The 16535-nt window shown below is 37.9% G+C and overlaps 2 protein-coding genes across 2 annotated transcripts; one reads left to right on the top strand and one right to left on the bottom strand.

Annotated features, from left to right (window-relative positions):
• Window positions 1-12594: 12594 nt before the first annotated feature.
• NCU03332 (3-oxoacyl-(acyl-carrier-protein) reductase) lies at window positions 12595-13965 on the bottom strand. The gene is made up of 3 exons (XM_950803.2): window positions 13655-13965; window positions 13259-13589; window positions 12595-13169 (listed from the first exon to the last, which is right to left on the bottom strand). The coding sequence occupies exons 1-3, from the start codon at window positions 13788-13790 to the stop codon at window positions 12713-12715; spliced, it is 924 nt and encodes a 307-aa protein (XP_955896.2). The 5' UTR covers window positions 13791-13965; the 3' UTR covers window positions 12595-12712.
• Window positions 13966-14048: 83 nt separating this feature from the next.
• Window positions 14049-15383, top strand: NCU16526 (hypothetical protein). The gene is made up of 2 exons (XM_011395372.1): window positions 14049-14792; window positions 14858-15383. Exon 1 carries the CDS (start codon window positions 14228-14230, stop codon window positions 14504-14506), a length of 279 nt encoding a protein of 92 aa, XP_011393674.1. The 5' UTR covers window positions 14049-14227; the 3' UTR covers window positions 14507-14792; window positions 14858-15383.
• Window positions 15384-16535: the final 1152 nt, after the last annotated feature.

The raw sequence follows: 16535 nt of genomic DNA on the forward strand, positions 1-16535 counted from the left end.
GGCGGGTTGGCACCCCCTCACTGCCCCTGAACCGAAAGTCACAAAGATTCGGTCTCTTCATCTCAGTCATCGTGGTTGTCTGAAAGGCATGAAGGAAAGGGAGTCGGGCGCTTCTTCTATACCGTGGGCTTTGTCATCAAAAGACTCAGTCCCGTCCAGTGCGAGGAGTGCCTGAATCGGAATCGGCCTACGCCTGACATCACAGATATAAACAGCCACAAAACCCCTCAGAAATAATGTAGCATCATATGTACACTGCTGGAAATACCACTTGCCCGGAATGCCAAATACCTACTTCTTCCACTGCTTCCAACTCGCAGACAGGCTAGAGGTTGGAGGGTGAACGAATGCTGTGATCCTTTTGCAGCGCGATCCAAGCCCAACTTGACCTCCCAGGCAGACCCAGACATGCGAGCGGAGACCGAGCAACGAACAAAGCGGTCCCAGAACATTCGATTCGTACAGCAAATATGTAGTAATACTACCGCTTACAGCATCTGCGTGCATTACTACATGCACATTCTTTCCCTTCACGAGATATCACTCTCACTTTCTGCTCTTCTAGTCACCAGCTTGCTTGCTTGGGCCATGGATGTGCTAGGAAGTGCTGCGAAGTAAAACGTGTGTGTTCAACAAGATCAAGTGCAAGTTGCGATGAAAGCCCTAGAGGAAGAGGGGAAGGCTACACACGCGCATAGTGCCGCCAAACCTAATGATTCGAATATCGGTCACATTCTTTTGAGCACAAGCTTGAACGGCCAGGTCCAAAGTTGGCTTTCAGGTTGGAAGACGCTCAAATTGAGTGTACTTGGCAAGAAGCAGAAAAAAAAAGAAGAAGAAAAAAAAGACTGCAGTGCAGTCAGGTCGCGTGAGCACGCAGGCCATAACGTCATTGTCTCCTCTGCTCGCTCGGCAACAGTCCACCTAGCCGCATAGTCCGAGCGCGGGTGGTACTGTTCCCTACCTCAAGTATTGGGAGCACTTTGTAAGATCGTAAGTTAACATCAAACGCCGTACCGTGCTCAATTGCTACTCGAGGGTGATGGCACAAATGGCACACATCAAATGCTACCCTCCCTCTACAAGATAGTCACATCTGACACGCCCGGGTCCCTTTTTTTTTTCTTTTTTTACAAGACAGTGAGGCGGAAGTACTTACCTACATACCTTGCCTGGTAATGAGTGGTAGCATGACTGATACCATTCAGTTCCTCAAAGAGTTCGACACGTTCGCGGTTAGGTTTCTGGCCCAAAGGTAGTAGTAGCCTGGGTCAGAAGCGACCAGGGCGCCTCGCTAGGAAATCTCAATACACATGTACACTGGGGGTCGGTAGGACCAACTTCCGCGGGTGGACAGTCGAAGATGCCGATCGCTAGGTACCTTGGGCGCTGCCAATCTGCCTGCCGAGTTGAGCACCTGGGACATGGAAACGAGATTGCCATTGAATTGGGAAGCCAACGATAACGCCAAGGCAGAGTATCTGACAGATTCCCGGGCTCATTGGAAAATATTTCTCGTGGCCATCCTGACGTTGTGAGATCAAGACATCAAATGTCGAATCAACTTTGATTGATAAAAGAGACTTCGTCAAGACAAGAGGCCATCGGACAATCCCAGCAGATGAAAGGCATTTCCACAGATGCAACGGGATGCACCCCACACCGCTGCAACTATGGGAACGAGGCGGGTTATATCTAGACTACCCCCTTCCCCTATATCTAGACTACTTAACCGCTTGGGGTAAGAGTACGAAGCAGGGGAGCTGGCACGTCAAATATTTTGTGCGTGCCGGGCGTGCAGGGGTCCCTGTTATTGAAATCCCCGCAAAAAAGTAGGGTTTCTTATACAGACTAGCCCCGTATACCTATACATACCAAATCTATTAACGCATACCGCTAAGGCATACCCAATTATACCCTATATTACTAAATTCGTATATAGTATTAAGAAGTGTGTAGAGAGGAGAGGAGTATTTATTTTTTATAGTCTTTTTCTAGAGCTCTCTAATTTATATGATTTTATGACTTACCTTATATATATATATATAATTATATACTCTACTACTCTAGCTCTAGTACTGGCGGCTACCCAAATAGGGGTAACGAGGGTATATAAATAACCTCGCAAAGGATACCAACTAGCAAATTAATATTAAAAATACGGGGAACCTCTACTACTAATACTACCGGGCCGCTATAACCTCTAACAATATATCCCTCTTCCTAGCAAGAGGGTAAATAGTCGCTAGGCTTTATACCCTTCTAATTCTTAATAAGGCTCACCTTCTAACCAATTATAAAAGGGGGTTGGTATTAAATTATATAGCCTATCTAACCCACTTAACTACTAATACTAAAAGTAGAATTAGGTTAAGTAGCCTGCAAGGGAGTAGGTCTTATAAATCGGGGAGGTAAGTCCATTGCCTTCTATTTAGCCTTCTTCGTTCGCTTAAGGATTTTAAGGTCCTTAATATACCGTTTAGGGTTAATCACCGCCTAATTTTATTAGTAAATAGCTTCTAATATTATAGGTTAAAAAGAGATAGGAAATTACTAAATCCTTAGGCAAATACTAGTATTGGTCGATATCTTCTAAAACGAGTAGCTTTTAGACTACTACTCTTTTTACTCTATTATCGTTACGCTTATATACTATACGAACCGCCAATACGTAGTAATAAAATAATCCAAGCTATTAAGAGTAACTATACGTATAGAAGGTTATTAGAACCTCACCTATAAAATACATCTTAGCCCAATTATATTAGTTTTAAATAAAGGTAAGCGCCTTCCACAAAACCTTCTCTATAATAATTATTAATAGAGGGTTATATTTATAACTATCCCTTAAAGCAAAACTCTCACGGGCAACTTTATTATCGTAATCCTTTTACTTCTTTTTAATAAATATATATATTTTATTAAATATATTATAAAGTAAGGTATATAGATTATCGAATACGTATCTAAACTCTACGTACAATAACTTAGATTAATTAGTAGTTATAATACTATAATTGTAGTACTATTTTGTATAAGACCGTGCCTATTATTAGCGGATAGGCTAGAACGTATTATTGAGGTAGTTCTAAATCTCTATTATATAGGAATTAGCTAGTAACCAAAATAGTAGTAAAAAATTAGACCTTAATATTACTTATTAGACTAGCGAATAGAGAAGGTCTTATTTAAATAATCCTACAAATATTTATAGTAATCAATCCTATCGATATAGTAAATTACTTTAATAAAATATAGTAACCCGCCCGGGCTATAATCCTAATTAAACGGGTTAATAATATATAATACACCTTCTAAATAGCGAGCTTTAAAGTGTCTTACTACCTTATTGAAAGTCGGTCTCCCTAGTAGTATCTAGAGTTTGGTGCCAGTACTAATACTAGTACTAGTACTAGTACTAGTGCTAGTACCAATACTAGTACCAATATTAGTACCAGCGGGGTCAGCGCTAGTAATAGTAATTATAACAATCGGTTGTAACGGCGGCGGTTTAATTAGGTCGGTAATACTAGGGCCGCCAACTTCAATAGTCTTGGGGTTAAGAGAATTATAGTCGTTTAAGGGACTGTCCTAATTATTATTAATATATTTAATAATATTCTTGAATATATACTAGAGATAGAATTGGGGTTGATTGTTGGGGAAGTAATGTATGAGAGTTTACCTCTCCGCCGTAGAGTAATTAGTAATATAAACGGCGGGGTAAAGTATAGTAATACAACGGACGAAATTACTAAAGTATTTAAATAACTAATTTATAAATTCGTTATTCTCTTTATAACCGAAATTAAACATAACGGGGAAGGTAGTATTAATAGAACTTATACCTATAATTATAAATATTTTTAATTTAAAATATAAAATTTAAAAATCAATTAAATTAATTAGTTGAACTAGAGAGGGGAGAGGAGGGGAGACCTATATTATAAATATAATCGATACTCAAAACTATCGGATTTCTATACTATATCTATAAATACTAGGGGAATATAAAGATTAAGAACTTAAAGCGACTAACGCGGTCGAGGGTATAAGTATATTATAAATTAAGGGTTTCAAATTCTCTTAATAGCTTTTAAATATTAGTTAAACTAGCGGCGTACTCTTAATTCAACTATATAATATTATTCTTAATATCGATATTCTTAATTTCGTTATATAAATTAGAGTAAACACTCTAGAGGGTAAATTAGATTTATAAATTAATAAATCCTTAATTAATAGTCTTATTCCCTATACTATAACTATAGCGCCTTATTGGCATAGGGTCCTTCTCCAGTTCTCTAGAGGGAAAACCGTATAGTATTAAGCACCGCCGAATAAAAACCCCTAGCTCTATCTCGGTTGTAATTCTCTACACCGCTCCTACTTTACTTACAATTATAATAGTTCTTACCCACCGCTACAACGAACTAATCTCGTTTCTCCTACCGCTACGTTATCCTAATATTAGAATAATAAAGATAATAGGAATAGAATTAAATTAAGCGTACTACTTCCTCTACTACCTTTCTATTTCACTCCTTACTACTCCTTCTTCCGCCTTCTTCCTACTTCCCCGTCCTATTTCCCTATTTATTATTCTACCTCTCTACCTCCTTACTCTATTTACAAATACCTCCTCCCTATTATTTACTTTATTACCCTGCGGATTTATATTTATTTACAATAACGTAAAAACCCCCTTCCTTCGTCTATATAATCCCCTATACAACGCCCCTTCCTAATCCTTCTTCTCCTTCCTCCCTATCGTACCTTCCAATAAGATAACTTCCTCCGGCCGTTATCGCCCTAGTCCGATCAACTTAACTTCCAATATAAAAGGTCCCTCCCCTAACACGTCCCCGGGCTCTATATCCCTTATAATTATACTTTTAGAACTTATATTCTTTATTCGTACCTTTCGTAACTTCCTTAGTAATTATCCTCCCCCAAACTAATATAACTTCCTTCTTCGTTCTCTTCGGCTCTTATACTAATTTAATTAATATCGTTCGTAAAATTCCTTACCTTTACTATACTCTAAATTTCGCTTCCGTTCCGCGTAGCAATAAATTTAATTCCCTTAATACCTTCTGTAAAATTATTATTAAAAAAATTTATTTTATTTTAGTAATTAGTAAGTCTCTTATTTTCTGTATTTCCTTTCCTTTATTATTATTTAACTTCTATCCTAATTAGTAGTACCTAAAACGCTATTTACTCCTATACTTATAAAATATATATACTAAATATTCCTATAGGCCTATATAACGCCCGCAATGCTATTTAGGCGGTAATTATTACTATAGTATTAAGTAGTTAAAATAAGTTCGAATTCAATTTAAATACCTTTGTTTATATTATTAATAATTTCACCTATTGTATATATACTTATTTAAAACGTAACGAATTGCCTACTAACTACAAATATTTTCCCTGTACTATTAATTATAGTATTACTAATTTTTAATAGAAAGGTTATTATAAATTAATTATAAGAGATATTCGCTACAATTGTATCCCTTCTCTTCCTAGCGGTAATACTATAAACCTAGTTCGGATTACGTCCGGTTTTAGTAGTAGTACTATTATTCCTATATATATTATATTTAATAGTAGCGGTTTTACTATTCCTATTCGTATAATCTCTGGTTCTAATAATAGTAATTCTATTCCTAATAACCCTATAGCTATCGACCCTCCCAGCCGCCCTCTTATAAATAATAATTAAATTTAATAGCGTTATAAAATTACTATAAATTAAATTCGTATAATAAAATTATTTAAATAGCTTTTTAAATGTAATTAAATACTTATTAAATAGTATTTTTCAATTTTTACTATAACTACAACTTAAATAATTTCCGTAATTAGCACAATCGTCTCCTTTCTACTCCTATCCTTCTATTTTAATATTATTAATATTCTATATTCTTTTTAGGAGTACCTTACAATCTCTTTGTACTACTCCTCCTCTAATTCGATTATTAAATAATATTCTCTTAACCTCCCTAATTTTAATACCTATAATAAAATTCTTTCGGCTTTAATTCTATTATTTAGGAACTCCTAGAGTTCCTCCTTTATTAGTAGCTAAATTTCTAGGTTATTCTAAAAGTTAGTATCCGCATTAAAATAATTTAGGACAATATAAGTAAAAGTCTCCTTTTTAAATCCGTAGGTATAAATAGGGGTTAGAACGCCCAATACTTTCCTCCTATAAAGGAAGGCTTGAAGGCCGATAATTTCCGTCCTAATTTAAATAAGGAGGGAATTCTTCGCTTTAATTAATAAGTATAATTCTTCTTTATCTTCTCCTAATTTTCAACATCTTCCCTTCTTCTTTTTCGTACTAACTATATATCGCTAAATAGCTTCTCTACTAAATTTAAAAGTAAGGTTAGCGATAGTAAATTCGTACCGTTACCCTAATTTCGCTACCGCCGCTATTAAATAGTAATTATAATACAATACCTATTCCCAATTTATTATATCTTCTAACTATTCCTCCTAATTAGTAGCTATTAGTTCTAGGATTTATAATAGTAATAGTAGGGTCCTTAAATTTAAAGAGGAATTAGCTACTATTACTAATAATTTTTCCGTTAGTACCTATTCTTCAACTTATTATACTTTAATTATACTACTTTCTAATTTATTAGCAGATAACTAACTTCTTAATCGTTGTACCTAAATGTAATTAAAGACCTAAGTTACTATCCTCTATACGAACCGGGTTTAATTTATTTAAGTGAACTTTTCTTCGAAGGTTCGGACCTTCTTATTAAAGTAGAAGTCGAGTAGTAAATAAAATATTTCTATTTCTAAATTTTTTATTAGTATAGCTTTATATACTCCGGCAATAATTTTTAAATATTTAATTTAGTATTTCGCCAACCCAATTACAATCCTTCGTAGTTTCCTATTAACTTCGGTTAGTTAGTAGAATATTGAGGCTCTATATATAATAGTACTACAAATATATTTAGTATATATTTCCCTTACCTAAGTAAAGGAGCAATCTTATATCTTCGCTATTAATCTCGTAAATACATTTATTTAAGTTATTATTTTTTTTTTTACTACTTCCGCGTAAGCCCTATAATTAAATTTATAGTCTAGCCATACCCCTAGGAATTATATTAATTCCGTTAATTAAAGTACAATATCCCTAAATTAGAGAGTTTCCGTCCTTAATACCCTCGTCCGTATAAAATACATTAGTTCCGTCTTAATTACTTCAAATTCTATACCTCTCGCCCCTACCTATTTTAAATATACTTCCTACGCTACTTATAATATCCGACAATTCTCTTTAATAATATAGGCTATTACTATAATATTAATATTATTTACGAAACTAATTATAATTATATTTAGAATTACTACTAACTTCCAATATAATAAAGTAATAAAGAGAATAAATAGAATAAGAGAGAGGGGGGAGCCTTGTAATACGCTAGTAGTAATTATATAAAAGTAAAATATTTTATTATTAAAGAAGAGGGAACCCCTCCTATTAGTAACGAAATTCGCTACCTACCTAATAATTTATATTAAGAACTATATTTCCTATAGAATATATAAAAGCTACCTATAATTAATTCTATTAAACGCTCCTTTTAAATTAAAAAGTATAAAAAACATTACAATTCTAAATTTTTAAACTATATATATTATATTAGTAACTACCTAGATTATAAATTCTATTGAATAGCCTACCCAATTATTTATTTAACCCTCTAGTAGGAGATTAAACTCTTTAGCTACTTACGTAAATCTCTTAACTATAAATACTTCGAAAATTTTTCCTATATTATTAAATAACGATATTAATCTCTATACGCCTACTAACTTTTATTAGGCGGCGCTCTTTCTAAGCTTCTTAAAAATAATAATTTTCGTATTTTTAAACTATTATAGGAAGTAGCCGAACTGGAAGCTAGCGGATATTAAATATACTATAGCCTATTGGAATAATTACCTATATAGTTTCAAAAATCTATTTAAATACCAATCGACCTTAGGGGCTTTATTAAGTACTATCCGGGAAAATACGTCCTAAACGTCCTCTTCGTTAATTAAATTACTAATAATTATTGAGTTAATACCTTTTAGTAATTTAATTCAATTTAGTAAATAATTTGTTAGGACCTCTACCTTCGGGAAAAAGCAATTGGTAAAAATTTTAACCTTATTATTATAATTTCTAATTTCTACTACCCCTTCGTAAATTTAAAGGGCTAATAATTTAGGTAGATCTATTAATTAGTAATTTTAAATTTAGGCCTATTATTTTAATAGTTAGAATCGATTTAAGTTCTTCGAAACTTTAGTAATACTATTGCGCTATATAACCTATTAAGTTTTTATAATAATCCTCTTCTTTTTTATTATAACTTTAATAAATTCCCTCTAATTTAATATTATTCGGCACTTAAACTACTCCTAATATATCTTCTACGCTTCTTTTATAACTATTTTACATCCTAACGTCTACTAATTCGCTCTCTTCCCTCGACTTTTCTTCTAATATAAAATAAATTCCTCTATAATACTTATAAATTTTCCATCGAACCTACGAAAAGCGAATTTAAAGTCCTCTACTATATTAATCCTTTCTAGGACTAATATCCGTTTTTCTAACGCTTCCTTCACTTTCTCCGTATTTATAAAACTCTAACTATATCTTCCTTTTTTTTTAACTTTTTTATTTTTTCTTCCTATTTAAACTTAAATTTCCTAAGGGCAATAGTCCGAGCCAATTTACTCGCACCGCTATACTCCCTAATATTTAACTTCGACCCTAGGTAATAGTTATATATAATCGATTATCCTATCCCTCTCTCCTCGTATTGCATTCCTAAATTTAATCGGCTTACTACGGGGGGTAAATAAATTAAATCTCCAACGTTATACTTATATAAGAAAGTGAATAGCCCTTAAGCTAATCCTATTCTTTAAATCCTAATTAGAATAGTAGAGGTTAAAGTCCCTAATAGCAATTAAATTTCCTACTAGAAATCCGGCTTTAATAAATTCGAAGAGTAGTAACCCCTATTAATACTCTAATATTCCCTATATAAGAATAGGAAAATAAATAGAATAAATAGTTATTAAATCTCTTAAATTCTTAAATATAATTATAATCCAATCCCTTCTAATTTAAAAGTCTAAATCTTTTAAATTCTATTTCTTATTTATATATATTACCGCCCTTCCCTTCTCCGAATAATTAACCCCGAAATACCTTCCGCCTCTAGGACAATAAATATCCCTATTTAAATTTCTACCCAATTCCTAAATCGCTATAATATTGTAAATCTCCTCTTATTCGAATAAAAATTTTCCCCTTTTATACGATTTCCTTATATTCTAATAGAATATTTTTAATTAGATTATTAATTACCCTAGGATAGAGTTCCTTCTAATCCTTTAGTAGAGGATAAGGGTATTACTTCCCTAAGGGGGGCTATAATCGTATAGGCGCTATTACCGCTATATAGCCAACTTCCCCCTATACTTTATAAATATATATAGTATTTATTTATTAGACCCTACGGGGTTATAGACTTTAGCCGGCTAAATAGGCCGATTAATTTTCTTAACCGTCCCCTCTTTACACCTCCTCTAATATATCTCTCTAAAGTAATAATAATATAGGAGTTGGGAGGAGCGTTTAGTAGGACGCCCTCATCTACAATCTCCATCGTTAACTCCAATACCTTTCTAGCTAAATTTTTATAAGGGGTAAACGCCTATAACCTTTTAACGTACATAATAAACGCTTTTATAATTACTTTCTAGAGAATAGGGTATTCTTTGTAATTATACGTATAATACCCCTTCTTCCTATATAATTTACAATAAATAAATAATTTATTATTGTTAAACGGATAATTTACTTCGCTAAAGTAGTCTCCTTTATATTTAATTTTATTACAATAAGCGTAAATATTATTTTAATAGTAAAATCTTACTATATATTCAATTCCCTAATATTTAAAGTATTATTAAACGTTATTCGAAGTTTAAAATAATTTATATAAATATACGCCGCTATCCTAAAAAAAGAAATTATTCTAGAGGAAGTATACTACTAATATAATAACAACTTCTATAAGGAGCAAACTTCTACTCTCTCCATTTCTTCTCTTCTATAGCCAAACTCTAATAATAGATACCTTTAAGTTCCTCTCCTTTACTACATTTAAAATAACTTCTACTATAGTATAATTATTAATATTATTCTAAAGTACGCCCCGAATTAGTATATTTATAGTATTTATAGTAATAAAAGTATTAGGGCCGAAAATTTCTTTAACCTATACTTAATTTCGCTAATACTAAATATATATAAGCTTATTAAATATAATTATATAATCTCCGGTTATTAGTATCCTAATAGCTATACAAACTACTAAGCCGGGTTTCTTCTTACCTAAGTAAATAGCTAAGGTCGTTTTCGTATCTTCGTTCGAACGGTTTATAAATTCGGCGGTAATTGTTATTCCTTTAATAATAAACTACCGTTCGAAGTTAAAGGGAATAAACTTCTTAATAATAGTAAGTAATTATTAGAAGGTAGTATTAATTTTATTCGGGCTAACTTTCGCTATAATATCGGCCTAATACTTTAATACTTCTTAAACGCCCTTCTTAATCTCCTTCAAAATATCTTTCTTTAAATTATTAAAATCCTTCCTAATAATAAACTAATCGGTTCTAACCTTATTAACCTTGGGTCGCATAGACCTACTTTTTCTAATATATACCTTTACGAATTTGAGAAGTAACTTTCGAACCCAACGATAATCTTCGGTCGAAATAATATTGTAGTCCGTAGATTTATTCGCTTTAATAATAAACTTCTTCAATATTTTATTATCTTCTTCCGTTTTATCCGAGGTCTTCGTAATAAGTACGGCTTTAGGATTATTATATATTGAGATTTCTACAAGCGGGTTATAGATACTATTTTCGAATCCACGAGCACCGCTATCGATGGCTATTGGTAATGACGATATAACGCTATCGCTGCGTTCGTTGTAAGATATTGTGAGGGATATAAACGACCCTTCTAAATTGATTACCGTTGTTAGTTTTCGTTTTGGAGCACTCTTCGATTAGAAATCGGCGTTTCCGGTTTTAAAGCAGTTTTTTAATAAATCCTTATTAATAGAATTACTATACAAATTCCTCTACTTCTAAGGTTAACTTGCGCATTAAAGGGTAAGTAAATACCTTAATCTATAGCGGGTAATTATAATAAGGATTAGTAAACTCTAGAGAAATAGGAATTTTCTTTAATTTAATAACCGCTTTAAAAGGATAGTTACACTTTATTATATTAGTCTTCCTCATCCTAATACCTATTGGCTTAAACTTCCCGAACTTAGTATATACAAAATAAATACGGCGGTTGCTAGAGGAAATAACTATAACAGCGAAGCTATTATTTTAGATAAAGATTTAAAGGAAGTGCTTCGCTATATCCTAATCTTCGAATAACTATTCAATCGGTACAGTAATTTAAGGATTATATAACTTCGGGCGGTTCTCAAATATCTACTCAATAAAATTATTATCAGTAGTCTCATTAGCGGCGATAAGGGTATTAAATATATAATTATTATCTTCGTTAGAAAGTAGAGGTAGGGGGGGGAGTATAGCTATAATTGCAAGTAGGGTGCCTTATAGGGTAATTTATAAGGCTGGCTCAGATGTATACTAGCATAGGTAATCGAGTACAATCGAGTATAAAGTATAGTGCGGGATTAATTTTACTGATATATACGCTAGCGACCGTAGATTTATAGGGTATTTTACAGGGCGAGTTATACTGTAATTGTAGTATATTACAACGCTATTTGAAATGCCGGGCTAGTCCCGGCAGTCGATTATGGGGGTGTAGGGAGGGTTCTAGTGGCTTGGCGGTTGAAAAGTCACGAAATATGGGATTTATCGATTTTATGTGAAATGTGTGCTCAATACGGTTAAATAGTCTAGATATAGGGAAGGGGGGTAGTCTAGATATAACCCGCCTCTATAGGAACCGTAGATCCTGACAGTGGAGGATTCGCGATTGGTCAGAGGAGGGCCATCCCACTGTACAGCATCACTGTATCGTCAGCTGTTATGAACTGTACATAGTAGTCCCCAGCTACCCGCGTTTCCCCAACTTCTCCTGAGACTTTCCCCCCACGTCTCCTTGCCTCGGCGCCCATGCTCTTACAAACACTGAACCTGGTCAGTCTTGTTGTGGGACAATTTCAATGAGCTGCATTGTATTTCCCACCAGATTCTCTCTCAATTTCATGGGCCATGTGCCTGCTGTTTGTATGTACTCGCGAGAGATCTCTTTCCGGTCTAGAGTAGAGGTGCCCGGGCAAGGAAGTCAGCTAAAGGCGGGAGGGTTTGGCCTGGAGATGCTCTATCCAAGACTCCAAAAGGACGGTACACACTATTCTACATCAGTGCGTGCATGGCAATGCCGTTATACCCAGTCGGTGAAGACTTTACAACCTGGAGGGTGAAGTTGCCCCCTTTTCGACCGCCCGCGGTTTTGGGCAACGACTACAGTACGCCCTTGTCGAAAACACATCATCACACTGTTTGCCCAAGCAAGGGATGCCAAATACTGCAAAAGTATGTGATTCCTTCTCGGTCAAGGTCACACTGACTCTAGTTATGATACTGTCCCAGTGGTCTACGCAATCTTGCCGGGCACATAAGGATGGCCAGAACTTAGACCACCATCCACCGCCCATGCTTGCGCGTTGACATAGCTACTCTCATCACTTCCCAGGAACAAGGCCACACGCGCAATCTCGTCAGCGTGTCCACCCCTCCTGAGAGGGTTGAGCTGTCCAATCTTACCTTCGGTACCCCGAGCTCGTGCGCTGTCGAATACGGGCGCCGTCATAGCCGTCTCGATCAGGCCGGGGCAGAGAGCGTTGACCCGGATGTTGGTCCCGACCAGTTGGTAGGCAATGGTTTGTGCCATGCTGACGACGGCTGCCTTTGAAGCAGAGTATGGTGTCCCACCGGCGTTGGACCGCAAACCGGCTACCGAAGCTGTCATGATAATGCTGCCGGAGGACTTTTGCTTCTCCGCTGATGTTTTTTGCATGGCCGGCGCCGCGTATTTGGCGGCAAGAAAGGGGCTTTGATGGTACGCATGGTTAGCGATGCTCTACGAGATCAACCAGACAAGAAAGGGCAGTTCGGACGGAAAGAAAACCAGGCGTCCTACCCGAGCGCGTTGACCCGCATCGTCTCCATAAACTCATCAGCTTCAACGTCGGAGAACTTGGTATGAGGGCCAAGAATTCCGGCATTGGCAAAGAAGACATCGAGCCGTCCGTACCGGTCCAGAGCATCCTTGACAACCTCGCTGATGGCTTTTTCATCGGCGGCATCAAACTGTCGCGTGTGTACATTCGCGCTGGAATATAGTGTTTCGATCTCGCGCTTGTGCTCTTCGAGATTGGAATCATCGTAGTCGCAGATGTAGACTGCCTTTGCCCCGTTCTGGGCAAACTGGTGAGCAGATGCTCGGCCAATACCGAGAACGGAGTTTGCCCCTTGAGAACCGTTAGCTTCAACCCACGAAAAGCAAGCGGCCTACAGCAAGTACAAGTCGACTTACCGGTGATGATAACCACTTTGCCAGTTACTCTAGGTCCATTCGAGTCCCCAGCCATCTTGATAACGGGTGGGATGGCTTTATTGGCAGCAAGATGGTTACCAATCGCCTGGATACGTTGCTTTGCGAACTCGGACATGGTGGGTTTTCTTCGAATCCTCAAAGTTCAAGTGCGCTTCTTTTTCTTTGGGTTCGTGAGCTAGTGTTATCTTCAAGACATGACAGAAGACCGCATTCAAGAGTTGGGAACAAAATCAATTTTGGGACACAAACGCTGTGTCTACATCTATCATCTCACTGATGAGACATTGCCGGTTGAGCGCGGGGAAACCAAGCCTAGCGGGCACTAACAAATCCGGGGGCGGGCCGAGGTTCAATTTGCCGCCAGTTTTGTATTGGCTCGACCGCCGACGAATGTCCAAGAACGGATGACACACTTCCCGTCGCGTCTGTTCCCTTTCCCTTTAGATCCTTCTCTTTACAATGGCACATCAGAACATCATAGTCCAATGTCTGGGCTTTTATCACGTCTAGTCCGCAACATTGCAGTTCAACTTCGGTTGCAAGTTCTTTGTCATGGCTGACGGACTGGCATGCCCCTTCCGCTACTTCCGCGGTGAAGGAATCGATGGCCTCAGCAACCATGCCATGACGAGTCCACGCATTGTTACTACGGCCATGGTCTGGGAAATTGGTAACTGCCGCACTCGAGGATTCTTTGAGACGTCAACACGTATCGAAGCTGAACAACAAAGTTCGTTTCGACCACGATGCCGCGCCCGGCTGAGCATCGTGGTCACACACTGCATCAGTCAACACCCGAGCATGGCATATCTCCACGCCCCGACTGGCTGACCGTTTTCGAGCCGAACATCTGGTGAAAACAGAGGAGAGGCACAGATACGAAAGCCCTATTCCGAGTCTACTTCAGCAGTTCTCTTTCTCTGCTCAAGACGTGGCCCTCACAACTATTTCCACTGGCCGCGAAAGCTGGGCTTCAGTCTGGGACCAGGAACACGAGGCATGGTCGAACCAACAACTAATTTCGGCTCTTGAGCTGACGCCATTTACGGATCTTTTTCAATGTATTCGTACTGGACGCGCCTTCACAGCTGTTCAAAAACTTCATGGCCGCGATGGGGTATGGCTTTGCCTTGCTCGTGTCTTTTTACTCCTGGTCGTATTTCTGACTGGCTATCGCATCAGTAGCACGGTCACCAACGATCATGGATTGACGGGCGAAGGTTCTTCCAGTCGGAGGCTGATAGGGACTCGGCGAATATACGAAGCCTCCTCCAAATGGTGTCATTGGCGGATAGTGACCTTCTTCCATCTCCGACCCTTGAACTACCTCCGCCGAACCTAGGGCCTGGGTTTTCGAGAAGGACTTGATTGGAAATTCCATATGAATCAACCTTCAGGCACCTGTTTGGCAACAGCCAATGGCTGAGACAGATGCCCCTGCCGCGCCCAAGTACGGCTTCTCGCTATGTTCTTGTGCGCTTATTTGGGATGGGTGCATTGCAAGGGGGCTAATCGCCGGCGATGCTGGCAATTGCGGTGCAATCTTGGAAGGGAACCGGCATGCCAAAAGACAGCCGTGAGACCATTCCTCAATCCACGTGCAAGATGTACCAGAGCTTTAAGCACGCCAAGCCAGCTGGAAAGAGAATTCAAAAGCAAACACCCCAAAAGTCTCACAGTCTGTCCCAAGCCCTGTTGGATTACACGCAACTACACAACACAAAGGTGCGATGGCATGACCATCTCACAAGTCTCTCTCACAGCTGTTTCACTATGGCTGTATAGGACTTATATCCTGTCACCTTACCGTGGATTCCATTGGGTATCCAGAAACGCGGGCCCCAGTCCGTCCCTTCCCTCTTGCAACCTGGCCCTATACATAACCTCGTGAAAGCCAGACTATACGACACGCATGTAACAGCCATGTTCAGCGCAGAGCAGCTTAGTTTATCAATTGCGGACTCCATGAGGCTGTTGTGCTGTGAATACCTTCCTACAACGGCTATCTATCCCGATCTTGGATCCACGACCCGGTACCTCTGCCTGGCAATGCATGCAATAGGGGTGTCATATATGACGTTATACCAACCCTATGGCTTCTCTCGGCTGATGAACTAGCTGTGCTAGCGGGAGTGGCTGGCTCATGATCAAGGCAGACATTTCCAGCCAGTGCTGCCGTCGCAAAAAAAAATTAAAAATAAAATAAAAGTAAAAAAAAGTTTTAAAAAAATTTGTACCTCTTTATAAGAATAAAATAAAGAAAAGGGAAAAAGAATTCTTGAAAAAAAAGCTTTCAGGCAGCCTTCCAGGTCGGCTTGAATCGTACACCGTCCGACTAAACGGACTATCCAGTTTGCTTTACTGGTCAAGCTTTGGAAAGAGACAAAATTAGTTTCAACATCTTCAACCGCGCTGGAAAACGAAATGACGGACTACCACCTAAGCTCCCCTTTGCCCCCGAAGGTAACCTTTTTCTCGCACTCTCATGCGTACTACAAGGCTTGTGCAACCGTGGGTGAGGACTCGACAGGGAAATCCTTCTCTTTGCGAAGCCCAGCGGATGCCTGCAGGCTCCAAACCTCTAGTGGCAAGACAACCTAACCCCTTCCCGGTCCTCATACGAGACTATTCTCGTCGGACTACGGAGACGCGCAGTAACGGTGTAACACGAAAACACTCCTTTCCCAGGTGATGAGCATCTCCCTCTCTTCCGGCTGATGCTTCATTTGTTCCAGCGCCAGTCTTCCTTCCTCAACCTGTCCTTTTGTCTCGCACTCTCACTCTTCCTTCACTCTACATAGTGTACATGTCTAGCAGCCCCTCCCGTAGTGACTCGTGCGATGTTGTGTTCCCGTTCCTC

This window comes from Neurospora crassa, linkage group II, assembly GCF_000182925.2.
Source record: "Neurospora crassa OR74A linkage group II, whole genome shotgun sequence".
In the NCBI taxonomy this organism is placed as follows: domain Eukaryota; kingdom Fungi; phylum Ascomycota; class Sordariomycetes; order Sordariales; family Sordariaceae; genus Neurospora; species Neurospora crassa.

Bases quoted from the DNA above. Each gene is read 5' to 3' on its own strand.
- NCU03332 (XM_950803.2), bottom strand. From the start codon at position 13,790: ATGTCCGAGTTCGCAAAGCAACGTATCCAGGCGATTGGTAACCATCTT. The intron at 13,590-13,654 runs GTAAGTCGACTT...ACGGTTCTCAAG, and splicing joins CAAAGTGGTTATCATCACCG to GGGCAAACTCCGTTCTCGGT. The intron at 13,170-13,258 runs GTAGGACGCCTG...GTACCATCAAAG, and splicing joins ATGCGGGTCAACGCGCTCGG to CCCCTTTCTTGCCGCCAAAT.
- NCU16526 (XM_011395372.1), top strand. From the start codon at position 14,228: ATGGCTGACGGACTGGCATGCCCCTTCCGCTACTTCCGCGGTGAAGGA.